General features: G+C 41.4%; 1 protein-coding gene across 1 annotated transcript in view; it reads right to left on the minus strand.

The window, feature by feature from the left end:
* Positions 1–375: 375 nt before the first annotated feature.
* The window catches only part of ITGA8 (integrin subunit alpha 8), a 128651-nt gene continuing 111873 nt past the window's right edge, over positions 376–17153 (minus strand). The window contains exons 27-29 of the mRNA XM_056857097.1: positions 15606–15707; positions 2207–2329; positions 376–548 (exon numbers count right to left, since the gene is read on the minus strand). Of these exons, the coding sequence (XP_056713075.1) occupies positions 462–548; positions 2207–2329; positions 15606–15707 (312 nt within the window). The 3' untranslated portion in view covers positions 376–461. The remainder of the gene's footprint in view (positions 549–2206; positions 2330–15605; positions 15708–17153) is intronic.

Below are 17153 nucleotides of genomic sequence, written 5' to 3' on the forward strand. Positions count from 1 at the left end.
CTTTCACAGTACCAACATATTGCTTGTCTCCCTGAGCCAGAGTTTCCTAAAAAGTTCTTATCCTTAGGGAGATGCCGCAATGTCCTGCCATTATACAGTAGTGTTTGAACATCTTGTCCTGGCTGTCTTCTAACTCAACACAGGCCTTTCATCTCTGAGCAGTTCGAACTATGAGTGCTTTTAATGCGCCACATGTGTTGCAAGGAATCGGTTGCAGTTTTGAATGTCCAAAGATATTTTTTTTTAAAGTCCTGCTCATCATCTGGGTATGTTTTTGAGGCAGCAATAAATGTTCTTTTCTGCCTTCTACGGTCATTATACAGTGAACACGAAGAACATTGCGTGGTTCAGATTGCAGTATCTTGGCAGTCTTGAATTCAAAGGAAGGATGCTGGTAGATGAAATCTCTAGCATAGTTCTGGTCTTGATCAGGACTCTCTGCCTCAATTAAATCTCCTCTTCTATGTGTCAGTAGTCTTGTCACTCGTCAGTTGGACCCTGTCAGCCATGTCATCTCTAGGAGGCCTAGCTCTGTCAAAAAAGCCACACTAGAACAAAAAGAAAGAAAGAAAAAGAAAAGGAACAATCAAGTCAAACATAGAGGAGGTGCCAACATCCGTCCACCATACCATGTTTTCTTTAAGTCGCTCTCGGTAGAGTTTGGTTAAACATGCCAAAGCAAATGTGGAAGGGAAAAACAGTCACTGCCAACATTTTTTGCTTTAAAGAGAACTTATTCCAAATCCCCAAACCGCTTTGTATAATAAACGCTTGTCCGTCCAAATGTCCCAATACCCATCTAGAGGCCGCACCCAAAAATGCTTCTAGTTGGCAACTCCGCATAGAGGATGTAGCCTTTGAAATTCACTTACCATATGGTTGGCCCCAAACACAAAGAAAATTCCCCCAAAGCACCACATTGCTAACAGCTGCTGGTCCATGCAGACGGGGTCATTCAAATGGTAAGCAGATTCCAAACATGATGGCCCACCCCCATGTGGATTTAAACCATGTAGAAGCAGTTAATAGCAGCATCTACGAACAAATAACCTGTGGGTAGATGTATGGTTCAAATCATCCTTAAGAAACAGTCTGAGATTTCTGTGGGGTCAACAGCTAAAAGCAATTCCTTCAGACAAGAAATCAGGAGAGGTTTATATGGATCATAGACACTGAGACCTATCAGACTATTTGGGAACCAACTTTATAGGATCTGCAGCTTGCTTGCTTGCTCAAAGTGAATTCGTTTGTACAACTGATGTGGTAACTGAAATGGAGAAGCCACCAAACGGTGGGGATCTCTTTTCTTGTTCTTGCTACTTGAGCATTTCCACAGGTATTCAAAAAGCCTGGCTGTTGTCACAGGGATGAACCATAGGCACAAGCCCTAGCTCTTAATCTGTGGCCCAGTACTGTGCCACGCGGGAGGAATTATCAGCTGTTTGGGATATCCTTAGGATCATTACCTACTTGAAGTTTGTACTGGGAGGCCAATTAGTGCGTATACTTTTTTTTAAAAATTGCGTTTTTATGTTGAGTCCCCAATGTTGAGTCCCCCATGCGAGAAAAGCAGAATAAAAAGATCCTCAATAAACAAACTCCAGTTTGTTCATGACATCTGAATGGAGTCTCTGCTGTGCTGTGTGTATTTTTAGGTATCTGAAGGTAATTGTATCAAAATCCAGAAACAAAACCTTGTAAACTGCCAGTGACTCATTGATTGCGAGTCTTCAGCGAGGCAGTAAAAACATCAAACAGAACCTACTGATATTAAAATAAAATCACTTGCAGCCTTAAAAATCTGCTTTCCCCTCTAAATAGGGTGCAAGATCATGTTACAAAAGAGAATTCCTTGAGGTTTTGAGCAGAAAACAATGCTAGAGACACTTCTTTATAGCATGTTGCAGAAAACACAACTCTTGGGACAAAAGAAGATCACAGGTCTTGGAGTTCATAGCCAGCCTCTCACAGCTCACTTATAATGGGTTTTTAATAACACAGGATTTTGAAAACAAGCTGCTTTTTCAAACACCAGTAAAAGTAACAGTTTAGTTATCCAAAATAAATCCAACGCCCATCCACGTCTGTGATTATTTTGCTCAGAAGATCACAAGTTATCCCCTTCCTCCTTTTTTTTGGGCGGGGGAGGGCTTCAAACATTGGTTCTGGCCCTCTTCAGTTAAAACAACAACAACATGCAACTTACCTTCCACAAAGCTAAAGTCAACATAGCCAGAACCAGCAGTCCTAAGAGTATGGCTAATATTATAACCCACAGAGGGATTATAAAGGAAATATTTGGAGTGGCCCAAATAACAGATGTGCTTATCTGAAAATGGAAGATGAAAGAAAGATGAATAAAATTAAATGAACGGCAAGTGGAAACAAAACAACAACCCAGAAAGAGCCTAATACAACATAGGCCCAAAGGAGGTAACAACAGTCTACCCCTGGTTGCTACCTACAGCTCCCGACTCAAACCAGTTCAACGTATCATCATTACCTGCAACCTAAGCTGGATAATATTTCTCTCACACAGGCCTTGGGTGGCAGGATTTACCTTGCTTACTTTCCTTGCTAACCCACAACAGCTTCCAGTAACAAACCAAGATGTCAACTTTGCCCCCACAATACACTCAGGCAATATTTTTACAGGACCTAATAACATCAGCTATAGCATTTTGGGTTCATCCACTTGTTCAGCCTTCCATGTGATATATGCTGTCATGTGTCAACAATGCCCTTCTGGTTTCTACACTGGATGAACAGGTTAATCCCTTATACAAAAGAATTAATGGACACTAATGTGACATTAATTATCACCATGTTGAAAGACCAGTGAGAGAACATTTCAATCTTCCAGGGCATTCTTTTGCTATTCTAAAAGTCACTTTTCACCTACAGGAAAGCTTCAAAGGGAGATGTCAACATGAGAGTTCAGAATTAGGTGTCATTAAGAAGTTCAATATTATTATCTTTCTAGGTTTGAACAATAACGTTGATTTCTCACTCACTACGGGTACTAATTTCTTAATGTCATCTGCCCTTTACAGATATTACTATATTCAGCTAACTTATCTGACTCACAAAAGCTGATGTCAGAATAAATCTTATTAGTCTTTAAGGTGACACTGGACTTTTGTTTGATAATATCCACACAGGAGGAATGTTGTATGTGAAAATACTGCAACAGAACAGAATCCTCCTTATGTCTCATAGGTGCCTCAAGCATGAACCCTGAGAATTGACATTTGTGAGAAGACTAGGGGCACTTTCACACAGCCAAAATAATGTATTTTTAATCAACTTTCAATGCACCTTAACGATCGTTTGCAAGAAGATTTTGGGGGTTACCGCATTATGTATTCCCAGGGATGTATTAAGAGTTTGAAAACATCATAAAAAAATACTGTTCGCACTTTTTATGTATTCCCACCTCTGTATTAAGAGTTTGAAAATGTTATAAAAAAATACTGTTCGCACTTTGTTTGGCCCCTTTAGCTGTGAAGACGTCTTCCAACCATTTTTTAGCCGTGGTATCCAAAAACCCTTTTAAAGCGATGTTTTTTATAACATTTTCAAACTCTTAATACATCGCTGGGAATACATAATGCGGTAACCCCCTTTGCCAGTTCACACAGTAAAATCCACCTTCAAAGTGCACTGAAAGTGGATTGAAAGTGCATTATTGGGGCTGTGTGAAAGTGCCCTAAAAGTCTCTAATTCAATCAAGCATTGTCACCCCTTTAGTACTGTTTCTCACTTAACCCTCTATGTTTGAGTAGGGATAAATAAGTGCAAAATATATGCGCTTTCTATCACTTCTGAACAGTGGATGCATCTTTAACACTACCCCTTTATACATGAGTGACTTTAAAAAATATGCACATTTTGGATCATCTCTACTTGAATACATTATGTCAAAGCCACAAGAACGAGGATTTCTATGGGGAAAGAACAGAGGACTCAAACTGGTTTAGGTTTACATTATGTTGCAAGCCAAATAAATTGGAACTACCCTGGATAATGGCAGAAGCAAGACTCAGTTTCACTTCCAGCTCGCATTAGGCACTGCTGTTCCAGACTTCTGCTGACACAGCTACTTACCTTAATAGCGTCTGGGCAAGAAGCCCCCGAGCAAGACATAACTCAGCAACCTTCAGTTACAGGAATAACACTTAAAGGTATTGGATTTTAATTTTTTAAAATCTTATGTCATTTTTAAAGACAGTTCACGTAAGATGGCATGTAACAGTATTTTAGGATATATCAGATGTAAAAACAACTTAAAATTCAACAAAAAATATATAATGTATTAACACCATCTCACACATTCTGGCTTAACCCTGACCGCAAAAACCTGCCCAAATAAATAGATCATACAAAGTTTTTGAAAAACACTTAAGCTTTGGCTTTGTGGGGGTCTCCAGAGGAAGATTATCTCTTTTCCAGCAAAGGGAAATTATACATTTTTCCAACCCAGTACATTTTCCAACAGTTTGGAACAATCTTATTGTAGCTTTACATAATAAATACCCAATTTCCCTCTATCTGAGGTTTATGACAGGGCTGACCTCCAGTACTGCCTATTTAGATTAATGGTGTGTTAACTAGAATGTGAACTCTGTAGGTCCATTCATTCATTACATTGTAGAAATGGATGACTTCTGAGTACTTTGTTAACGATACTGGCCTGTGGGTCTTACCTGTGGTCAGATCAGTGATCCGAAATGTATTTCACCATAAATGAGATCTGCACTACCAGCAATTTAGGGATTGCTTTAGAGGATATCCAGAAGTATTATTGAAGCTCACATCTGCGTACACTCGCTGTCTGAATTGGCTCTGAATTAACTATCAAGTGAAAAAGCACATCACCAAGATCCCAGGCCAACATAGATTTTTCTGACCTTATACTATTCCTTGATTCTTGTCCATTCTGGTTTTCCACAGCTGCTTCCACACAGGAATTTTTCCTGGATGGAATGCAGGAAGCTCCCAGATTTCTTAGGGATGTCCATAAGACATTGTGATCATTCCACATATGACTCTTGGTGTTCCTATGATTTTTCCTTTTACTCCAGAGAAAAGATAACAATCTGGTTTAATGAAGGGAAACTCTGGTTGCTCCTCCCAGAGCCACCACTGGGAGAAGAAGAAGAAGAGTTGGTTTTTATATGCCGACTTTCTCTGCCACTTAAGGGAGAATCAAGCTGGCTTACAATCACCTTCCCTTCCCCTCCCCACAACAGACACCCTGTGAGGTAGGTGAGGCTGAGAGAGTATGACTCGTCCAAGGTCACCCAGCTGGCTTTTTGTGTAGGAGTGGGGAAACAAATCCAGTTCACCAGATTAGCCTCCGCCGCTCATGGGGAGGAGTGGGGAATCAAACCCAATTCTCCAGATCAGACTCCAACACAGGTGGAGCTAATTTCCACCTTCAAAATGGCAGGTGGAGCTAAGTTACACCTTCAAAATGGCACAGGGCAGCTCACAGCCATGCACCATGCCCCCCATAGGTCTTATAAAGGGCCTTTCCCCCATGTCTTCGTTGAGCCATGCTGTAGCATTAAAGCGTAGCTTGTTAGAGAAGGGAAGGTGAAGAGAAAAGGGAGTTTTCTGGACTGAAATTACTGTTGTGTGTCCTTTTGTACAGGTGTGATGGAGCAAAAAGGGAAGGAATGAAGAAGAAGAAGAGTTGGTTTTTATATGCCAACTTTCTCTACCACTTAAGGAAGAATCAAACTGGCTTACAATCACCTTCCCTTCCCCACAGCAGACACCTTGTGAGGTAGGTGGGGCTGAGTTCTTGAGACAGCTGTGACTAGCCCAAGTTCATCCAGCTGGCTTCATGTGTAGGAGTGGGGAACAAATCCAGTTCACCAAATTAGCACCCACCACTCATGTGGAGTGGGGAATCAAACCTGGTTCTCCAGATCAAAGTCCACTGCTCCTCTTTGCCACCCTACCCAGGCTAGCCTGATCTTGTCAGATCTCAGAAGCTAAGCAGGGTTGTCCCTGGTTAGAATTTGGATGGGCAACCTCTTAGGAATACTAGGGTTGCTATGCAGAGGAAGGAAATGGCAAATGACCTTTGAACATCTCTTGCCCTGAAAACCTTACGGGGTCACCATAAGTGATCTGTGACTTGACTGTACAATGTTTTTTTTCTCCCCCCCACAGAAGCCAGGTGCTCCCTTTGATTTATGGCACAAACTGCAAACAAAAAATGAATGGGGAAGAAGATGCCTCTGGGGGGTCAACACATCTTGAGCAGAGGATGTGTGGCTTTGCCTTCACCTCTGCTATGCCCCCTGCTTTGTTCCCTTTACTTTCTTTCATAGCAATCAATGGCACCCACTGTCATCAATGGAAGGAACCAGTTACCACCCATGATTCTACAAGTAAATAAAATGATAATGATTATAGCACATGAAGAGTCCCAAGAGAAAGGGCAAGTGGGTGATGTGAAAGAATTCAGCCTGTAATTTGGGCTTCATGTTGTTCAGTAATTCCACTATATATCTAGTTTTTCCTCACTACTACAAGGACTAGAGACATCATTTAAAAAGGAAATCAACAATGTGTGTGTAAAGTGCCGTGAAGTCACAGCTGACTTATCCCGACCCCATAGGGTTTTCAAGGCAAGAGACATTCAGAGGTATTTTGCCATTGCCTGCTTCTATGTCACAACCCTGGGCTTCCTTGGTGGTCTCCAGTCCAAGTACTAACCAGGGCCAATCCTGTTTAGTTTCTGAGATCTGATGAGATCAGGCTAGTCTGGGCCATCCAGGTCAGGTCAAAGCAACAATACGGGTTACAAAATGAAGCTGCCTTCTTGATCAATTTAGCTCAAACTTGGCAAAAATGTGGTTGAGGCCTCTTGGCATTTCATTTACAGAGAAACTTTTATGGATGGAAAACTTGGAAGCACCTGGCCATCACAGACATACAGATGAATCAAGAAGAGGGAGAGAGTCTGGAGGTGCCTGCCCTTTGTCTTTTTTTGATTTGTTTTGTTTTGCAAACCTACTTATAAAGCAGACCAGATGTTAACCCAAGTAGGTTTTTATTTACGACTCCATGTAGGTGTGTGTTCTTCAGCTTGGAAGGCTCCTGTATTTCCCATGTGTTTTTAACTTTAATAACTGTGTTGAGAGCCTAGAGCCAGTTAATTGTTCTTCTTTTTCATTGTCTGTTCTTTTAACTTCAACAAAAGAAGAATTTTTTAAACTAGCAAGGAAAATCACCCATCACCTGTCATCCCGTTTTATCTAAGGTGGCCTGCTACGTGTTTTTTGGCAGAGCACTTCTGATAAGTTTTGGCTTCCCTGTGCAGCCGGTGTTAAAAGTGCGCCTTATGCTGAACAGAGAATACAGACTGCGCATTCCTTTATCAGGGTAAGGAAGAATCTTGCTAGACAAATGGGTAGCAGTAGTGGACCAGTGGGACTTAATGGTGAACTGCAGCTGATAGACAGGGTTGTCAGGTCCCTCTTTGCAACCAGCAGGAGGTTTTGGGGCGGAGCTTGAGGAGGGCGGGGTTTTGGGAGGGGAGGGACTTCAACGCCATAGAGTCCAATTGCCAAAGCGGCCGTTTTCTCCAGGTGAACTGATCTCTATTAGTTGGAAATCAGTTGTAATAGCAGGAGATCTTCAGCTAGTACCTGGAGGTTGGCAACCCTACTGATAGAAAACTATGGCATATCTATGGAATTTTGATGCCTCCTTAATCCACAGGATAAACTGCTGAAGGGTGGGTGAGAACCTATTTTCCAAAGCAGCAGTCCACTATAAGGACAAGTAGGGGTGCTGCCAGTCTCCTGAGAGGCCTATAGATATTCTGGAATCACAACTGATCTCCAGGTGACAGAGATCAATTCTCCTGGAGAAATGACAGCTTTGCAGGGTGTGGTGCATGACATTATACCCTACTGAGGCCCCTCTCCTCCCCAAACTCAGCCCTCACCAGGTTCCACCCCAATTCTCCAGGAATTTCCCTAGTCAGAGTAGCAACTCTAAAGTGGCTGAAATTTGATTTATAAAATAATTGGTGGCAGTTGAAGGAAGAGGTGGTGTGGGCCTATAAGAGACCTTCAGCATATGTAAAGATAGGACCCTTCTCCATAATTCTCCATTATTCAAAAAGGCCTTGAATACATTCAACTCTTCCATATTATTTTCCTGTGACAAAAACCTGGGCTTTGTTTATGTAATGCTTGGGCACAGTGATTGATATTACTCTATAAATGCTTCGCAAAATCACATGGCTCTGGAAACATTAAGAATGTTAAGATCATGTAGTGGGGGGTCACTGGGGGTGTGGGGGGAGGGTAGTTGTAAATTTCCTGCATTGTGCAGGGGGTTGGACTAGATGACCCTGGGGGACCCTTCCAATTCTATGATTCTATGATCACATACATAGTGCTAATGACATGGTTACCTCCCTATCCCCCAGCATTAATTCTCCCTCGGAGCAGAAATGTATTGGTTGGCATGGAAAGTAATCACATTGTCAGTCCCTACCCATCCCCAATCACAACATTCTCATATAATGAGAGTGGTACAGGAAGTGGCCATGGGAAGAAGCTACCATCCAGCTCCATGTGATATATATGTTGGGCATAGTTTTGTGTGCATTACACTTGTTAACGTTTTGTCACTTTCTACAGTGCGGTGCTGGATACTAGGGTTGGGTAAGGACTTGCGGTGGACATTAAGGACAAGAAGGGGGTACTGAACTCTTTGGGTAGCTCCCCTTCATACAAGGATTAGGAATTACTGTGTCACTGGAAGGTGAAAACCTCTGTGAAGATTGCTGCATCTTGCACAGAAATTGAACACTAACCCATAGGGTTGCCAGCTCCAGGTTGGGAAATACCTGGAGATTTTTGGGGTGCAGCATGAGGAGGGCAGGGTTTGGGGAGGGCCACAGAGTCCAATTGCCAAAGTGGCCATTTTCTCCAGGTGAACTGATCTCTATCGGCTGGAGATCAGTTGTAATAGCGGGAGATTTCCAGATAGTAACTGGAGGTTGGCAACCCTACTGACTAGTTGTAATGTAACCTTGAACATCTGATGCCCTTTAAAACCCTCTCCATTTATTCATTCGTAAACAACAACAGAATTATACTTTTTAATTTAAATTTATATTTAGAGTAGCTTTGAATTTACAGCAATTGAGCTGTACTTGTAATGCTATTGGTGCTTGTCCTCTGACCTTTAGTCATTCTTGTTTTATGGTGGTTGCAATACCATAAATTGCTCTTTAATCATCCTCCATATTCCTCTCAAACAAACATTTACCTTTTTATGTTTTGAAAAAGGGCCCAAAGCAGTATTTAAAAGCTCCCTTGAGCATAAACTCATAATTAATATTGACATGGGTGTTTGCATATTATGACTCTCTTGTATAAATATACTTCATGTGAAGCACAAAGCACATTTAAGACAAATATGCCTGAATATCAATTCTGCAGAAGCCTCAATTCAAATATGGTGCATTTAAACCTCCAAATGTCCACCCTCTTTGCCTATTGCACTGCTCATAATACCAATTACACTTTCAAATACATTTTTCTGCTTCATCCAAATGTTTAAGAAAACATACAATGGGCACAATTAAGAGAAAATAATGTATTTAAATTTCTGCTAAAATCAGTGGGAATTCAATGCATAACTGTACTCTTTAGCTTCTGAGGAACACGGTATTTTGATAGCAATATTAAGATCACCCTGCATCTTTCCACAAATGGTAACTTCTTAAGAGGTCCTCTGATGATACTGGGAACTATGATTAATTTTTGGAACTCCTTGGATCAGGTTTCAGACATAAACCAAGGGCTTGCTGAACATGCACTCAGTATATGAATTTGCCCAAATGTTAAGATCTGTTTCACAGATCCTTTTGCATATTTCATGGAATCATAGAGTTGGAAGGGACCACCAGGGTTGTCTAGTCCAGAAAATTCACAACTACCTCCCCCCCCACCCCCAGTGACTCCCTACTCCATGCCCAGAAGATGGGGGAAACCCCTCCAGGATCCCTGGCCAATCTTGTGTGGAGGAAAATTGCTTTCTGACCCCAAAATGGTGAGCAGCATTACCCTGGGCATGTAAGAAAGGGCAATGAGAGTCAACACTGACGCAACCCTTCCTGCCCTCTCTCTCATGATCTGCCTAAGTTCACAGAATCAGCATTGCTGACAGATGGTCATTAGAAAGGACTGGGTTATTCCTGCAGTGCCGTTGTCATTAGTTTTTTTATTGGCCTTTTTTGTTACTTTAAATCTTCTGCTGCTATATATTTTGAAGTTTTAAAAAATAATTTGATACCACCACCCACTGCTAAGCTAAGGCATCTTTTAAATAATGTCTATTGCTGCTGCTTTTGTATTGTTCTAGTTGAATCCTTTTTTTAAAAACTGAAAATCTTTTTTTATTAAATACTTTCGTTTTAAACATTGCCTTCAGGGTATTTAGCTGAGATGGTATAGGAATAATTTAATTAAATAATTAGAGACAAGCAGGACAGAATCAGAATTATAACCAAAAGGTACAGGTTTGAAGAAAGGTATATGCTAGATAGCACAGACTACACAAACGCTTGGCCTCTTCACATGACCTCTTGTTTCTCATTAACTAAATGGAACCTCTGTGAGTACCTGAACGGGGTAGGGCAGTGATCTTCATGTAAGTTTGTAAGCTTCGTCAAACAAATGGATGCCCCTGTGGGATAAATGCTTTTTAGGACCTTTAATAAGCTGAGAGCCAGCATGGTGTAGTGGTTTGGAGCGGTGGAGTCTGATCTGGAGAACTGGGTTTGATTCCCCACTCCTCCACATGAGCAGCGGAGGCTAATCTGGTGAGCTGGATTTGTTTCCCCGCTCCTACACGTGAAGCCAGCTGGGTGACCTTGGGCCAGTCATGCTCTCTCAGCCTCACCTACATCACAGGGTGTCTGTTGTGGGGAGGGGAAGGGAAGGAGATTGTAAGCTGGTTTGATTCTGCCTTAAGAGGTAGAGAAAGTCGGCATATAAAAACCAAATTTTCTTCTTCTTCTGATCCAGAAAAGCTCTTCTTATGCTGTCACTGTGGGATTGTTTAAGGCCTTGGAATTCATGTTCATTTTGTATTCATTTGTCTTATAAGGATGATTTGAAGGAAAGTCAGCAACCTCTTGACGAGATGGGGGATTTTTTTGCCTCTTGACTCATCATCTCTCATTCATCAGAGGTTCACATCAACAATAGCAGGGTTGTTTTCTCTAGTGGGTGGAACTGATTGTTCCACAGAGTAACGGTGCCTCGTGAGGGTCCCAGGATAAGAACATTGGCTGGCTGAAACACTAGCATTTGTTCATGTATTTCAGGGCAACAGCCCTGCAGAGGCAACCTCTGAACTTGGGTCAGTTAAAAAAAAAAAAGTTTCCCCACATTCTCTACTTAAACTGTTAACATTTTAAATAAACCCTTCAAGGCGTTGTCTGCAACCCCCACTGACTGACTTCAGGAGAAGTGAAAATAAAAAGTATTGCTAACAAGGACTTCAAAAGAATTTTGTGCCTACAACCCATCAAGCTGTAGATTTGGCAAGGCTCCACCTCCATGGTCAGATCTGAGAAGACATGAAAGCACTATCATTTTCCAAGCGTTTACAGTTGATGTTTTGGGCATCTGGCAGTAAATCAGCTCCACAGAATAATATGCTTCATTCTCAAGTAATACTGTAAAAATGCTTATCTGATCATTTGGTAAGTCATCTGAGACTTGTTGAGAACAGAAGGCTATCACCTGTGGCAAAGTACTCCGGTTCAGACGAAGCCTGCCCTTAGCAGCCATTTTGAGTAACATGTGTTTCTGTTATGAAACACATGCAGCAAGAAAACAGAAAGAAGCAGAATTTATCTTTTACTGTGGTATCTTTGAACCTCTGTGGATGAGCAATGAATATTAAGGATCAAAACGTTCTATTTTCCAGACTACAGGTAAATCATTTCAATATAGTAGGCATCAAAGAAAGAGAGACCAAAAAGCCTGTTTATTGGCTGAGCCTCTTCTCCATCTCCCAGTACTTTCCCCATGATGTTATTTAGTCTGGTTATATGAAGGAAAACACAGAACATATAATTATATTTCTTTATCTCAAGATTCAATTTGAAACAAAGGTTTTAACAACTTTAATTAGTTTTTAAGTTATCCTGAGGTTTTATACGTTAGTTTTTAAGTTATCCTGGGGTATTATATCATCAATTCATGCAATTATTTTTTAGGTGATAGTTCGCGTCCACAGTGACTTTAACAACTTGTCTTCTTGTGAGGGGCAGTTTGCTGGAATATTCCTCATGTGATTTCTCTACTGTGGTAATCAGTGGTTGTAGGAGTCACCAAAGTGGGGCTACTATAAGCCTTCCTCACTTCTGCTCCGATCATGTCTATTGTCAGCCCCACACACTCAAGCTTGGGTCATGTCAGACTAATCTCTTTTTTTGAGAAAGTTACTGCCTTGCTGGATCAGGGGAATGCAGTAGGCAAAGTTTATCTTGATTTCAGTAAGGCTTTTGATAAGGTTCCCCATAATATTCTTGTTGACAAATTGGGGAAATGTGATTTAGATCCTATTATAGTTAGGTGGATCTGTAACTGGTTGACAGATTGCACCCAAAGAGTGCTTGTTAATGGTTCCTCATCCACTTGGAGAGGAGTGATTAGTGGAGTGCCTCAGGGATCTGTCCTGGGCCCTGTGTTGTTCATTATCTTTATAAATGATTTGGATGAAGGAACAGAGGGGATGCTAATTAAATTTGCACATGATACTAAATCGGGAGGGGTAGCAAATACGGTAGAAGACAGAGCCAGGATACAGGAGGATCTTGACAGGCTGAAGAATTGGGCTAAAACAAATAAAATGCATTTCAACAGAGATAAATGTAAATTTCTGCATTTAGGTAGGAAAAAACAAATTCATAATTATAGGATGGGGGAGACTTAGCAGTAATGTGTGCAAAAAGGATCTTGGGGTCTTAGTAGACCAAACACTGAACATGAGTCAGCAGTGTGATGCAGTAGCTATCAACAGAAGTATAGTGTCCAGATCATGCGAAGTGATGGTATTGCTCTGGTTAGACCTCACCTAGAGTATTGTGTTCAGTTTTGGGCACCACAATTTAAGAAGGATGTAGACAAGCTTGAACGGGTCCAGAGGAAGGCAACAAAGATGGTGAGTGGTCTGGAGATTAAGTCCTGTGAGGAAAGGTTGAAGGAGCTGGTTATGTTTAGCCTGAAGAGGAGAAGATTGAGAGGTGATATGATAACCATCTTCAAGTATTTGAAGGGCTGTCATATAGAAGAGGGTGCCAAGTTGTTTCTGTTGCCCCAGAAGGTCGGACCAGAACCAACAGGTTGAAATTAAATCAAAAGAGTTTCTGTCTAGACATTAGGAAGAATTTTCTAATGAGCGGTTCCTCAGTGGAACAGGCTTCCTTGGGAGGTGGTAAGCTCTCCTTCTCTGGAGGTTTTTTAAGCAGAGGCTAGATGACCATCTGTCAGCAGTGCTGATTCTATGACCTTAGGCAGTTCATGGGAGGGAGGGCATCTTGGCCATCTTCTGGGAATGGAGTAGGGTCACTGTGTGTGTGGGGGGGAGGTAGTTGTGAATTTCCTGCATTGTGCAGGGGGTTGGGCTAGATGACCCTGGTGGTCCCTTTCAACTCTATGATTCTATTAATCTAAGCTCATCCTGTTTCATCCCAGCTCTTTCTGTAGTTCTCACCCCCACCCCAGTCACCCATGAAAGCTAGATAGACCTTTGTATTTCCCCCCTCAAGATGATGCCACCAAAGAACTCAGAATGGTGGCAATTCTGGAGGTTTTTCTTCATGCTGTTTCAGACAAACAGGTGATGAAAAGACCCTATCAAGAGTAAATGTATTCAATGGAGCTTAATTCCTTGGGACTTCTATGGTTGTCACCATGTTGTCAGGAAACATACCACCTGACTCTTTGGGTGCTCCTAATACCCACTGTTTGAGAAGCATTTTTATAACAAAACAAATCAAGTATAGCAAGAGCTGCTCCTCTTGCCTACCATAGCACACTCTAGAAATGAAGGAACTACTTAGAAATACAACTATGGTTACTTATAGGCTTCACTAGAGATCTCCCGGCTATACATATCTGGTATATATATAATAGAAAAGGGCAAGAGTCCAGTAGCACCTTAAAGACTAACAAAAATATTTTCTGGTAGGGTATGAGCTTTCGTGAGCCACAGCTCACTTCTTCAGCTCATACCCTACCAGAAAATATTTTTGTTAGTCTTTAAGGTGCTACTGGACTCTTGCCCTTTTCTACTACTGCATACAGACTAACACGGCTACCCACTCTGGTATATATATAGGAAGACATAAGCATATTTTCCTGCAACAACAGGAGGCCTTTTGGCATAGAAAGCAGCAATCTAAATCTGTTATGAAGTGTGACCGAAGAAAAAAACCACAATACAATAATTTTCCATACTTGGGCTGAACCTTCTATGTCCAGTGTGTTGGTACGCAAACAAGAATGCATTTAAAATAACAATGAACATAATAATCTAAACTTAATGCTAGCCTGATCTCATCAGATCTCAGAAGCTAAGCAGGGTTGGCCCTGGCAAGCATTTGGATGGGAGACCTCCAAGGAATACCAGGGCCGTGATGTGGAGGCAGGTGCCAGCAAACTACCTATGAACGTCTCTTGCCTTGAAAACCCTATGGGGTCGCCATAAATCAGCTGTGACTTGATGGCAAACAAACAAACAAACCAAGGTTTAATATCTTGAACAATGGCTCCCCTACAAAATACTCACATCAAGAGATTTTTTTTTGGGGGGGGGGAATACCAGTTTGGCAATGTACTGCCCTCAGCTGCCTCAGCCAGCTTTTATTGTGTCAGCACCATAGATGCAGCTGGTTTTAAGGCCATTAGTTCAGTTTAGGGAAGGGGCTTTGATTAATCTGGCACAAAAAGCTGAAGAAAGCCCAGGAGAAGGAAAGCTCCTTGTCTAGAAAGGTTGCAAGCCAGAAGATATGAACCCAGGAAGACTTGAACTTCCAAACTCTCCCTCTTAACAGGAAATGGGATTTCTATCGTGGAAACTATCTTTAGAATGAATATCAAATAAATAAATCGCAGAAGCCTAGGGCTGCAGTCTCAAAACTGTTTCCTTGAAGTAATACTGCAAAGGAAAGGGCTACTCTTGGAGTAAACAGCAGCACACAGTCATTCTGATTCCAAGCAAAATAATGGAGGTTAGCAGACCTAACTCTGAAAATAATCACAACAGCTCCTCAACAGTATAAACTGAGTACTAGTTGGAATTATCTTTTTCTCTTTGTGAGCACCTGAGTGTCATTACAAAAGACATACAACCATTAGGTTTATTTTAAATTCTCCCACATAAATATCTTTTAAATAGTTTTCACAGGATGAATTTGCAGTAGAAACACAGGAAACACTTATCTCAGACTTCCCATCTATAAATATCTTATCCAGCATTAATCAAGTCAGGCAAAAACAATGTAGATGTTCTGCATCAGCATGTTATTTATTTTCTGTGTTGCTTACCACTAAACTGTCTTCAAGGAGTCCTGCAGGCTGAACTTTGTATGGCATTTTCTTTACTTCGAAGGACACATTGATAGAAAGAGAGTAGTGGTGATTTTTTCTCTGGAAAACACAATTCAGACTCTCTTTACAATCATTATTAAAACTTTGGTTTAATGAGTTAAGATAACAGTTTGATCCCCCTCTTAGAGCCACTTCTTGAGCTCAGGAAATTGCATGTATGTACCCATACACCACCTGTGCCTAAATATTTTCCATAAGGGACATCTTTTTAAAATTATGCATGCGCGCACACACACTGTATACAGGCTTCGGTATATGTGGAGTAAAAAAAAAAAAGGTGATTCTCATACCTTATAGGAATACCATAGGTACATGCAATGCACAAAGATTTCCCCTACCCCATAATGCGGGGAAATCTGATGGTTCAACATTGCTGCTGTGATAAGTAGATTACAACACGCAATAACTATCTGGCAAAACCCTATGCTGAAGCAACGGAGCAATGCAATAGAACAGATCAGCACGCAGGCTGATCTGTTCTATTGCATTGTGATAAGTAGATTAACAGGATACAAAACCAGATTGCAGATACTTCAGGCATCCTACATGACCCAGGTACTGCCCAGATGCAAATTTTAGCATCTTACACAAATTATACCTGTGCCCCATCTCAATATTGTCACTTATACACAGAGACTTTCAATCAGGTTCCGTGCCACTGCAGAAGACCAGTCCATTGCAGATTTCCCACAATTGGTTGCCATCTTTTTCTGCCCACCATCAAGCTGTCCATTAATTCCTAGTGGACCAAGTGCCCAGCCTCTGAAAACCACAGTCTTATCACTCACTTTATTGCTTGTGATCCTTCTTACTCATTTCCTCATGATGTTAACAATCCCCCTCTCCCAGTCTTTTCAACATTTTCTGAAACAAGAGTTCTTTCCAAAGAACATATAATTGTCTATTATGTCCCCCAAATTCTTTTGGATTTGTGACACAGACACAAAAACCAAAGAAAACATTTATATGGCCCCCTATATGCTTATTTATAAAGAGTAAGGGTCTCAGCCTCAAAAGCTGCTCATCGTTTGGCACCAGCTGTTTTCAGACTTGCTCAGTGGCCAAGGAATGAATTGGCACAGAGTCTGAATTACCCTAACAACAACATGATCCAAATACAGTTTTTGACTAAATCCAAACACAAAGCTTGCTTTCATTACAACTCAGATCACAATAGGCCTATAATGAACTCCAGGGAATTCAAGTGGGACTGGTTCCAAGACTTGGGGAGGGGAACTGGGCACACCAGCCCTTTTGGCCTTCATACATGTATAAACACACATAAGGGAAAAGAGTGGAAGGAGAGCCCAATCCCTGGGAAGGTGGGCAGTTCTGCTGCTGCTACTGCTGCCTAGAAAGAGAGAGCAGGAAGTAATGTCCTAGATAGGATTGCCAACCTCCAGGTACTAGCTGGAGATCTCCTGTTATTACAACTGATCTCCAGCCGATAGAGATCAGTTCACCTGGAGAAAATGGCTGCTTTGG

Source organism: Euleptes europaea, chromosome 11 (assembly GCF_029931775.1).
Source record: "Euleptes europaea isolate rEulEur1 chromosome 11, rEulEur1.hap1, whole genome shotgun sequence".
Classification (NCBI taxonomy): Eukaryota; Metazoa; Chordata; class Lepidosauria; order Squamata; family Sphaerodactylidae; genus Euleptes; species Euleptes europaea.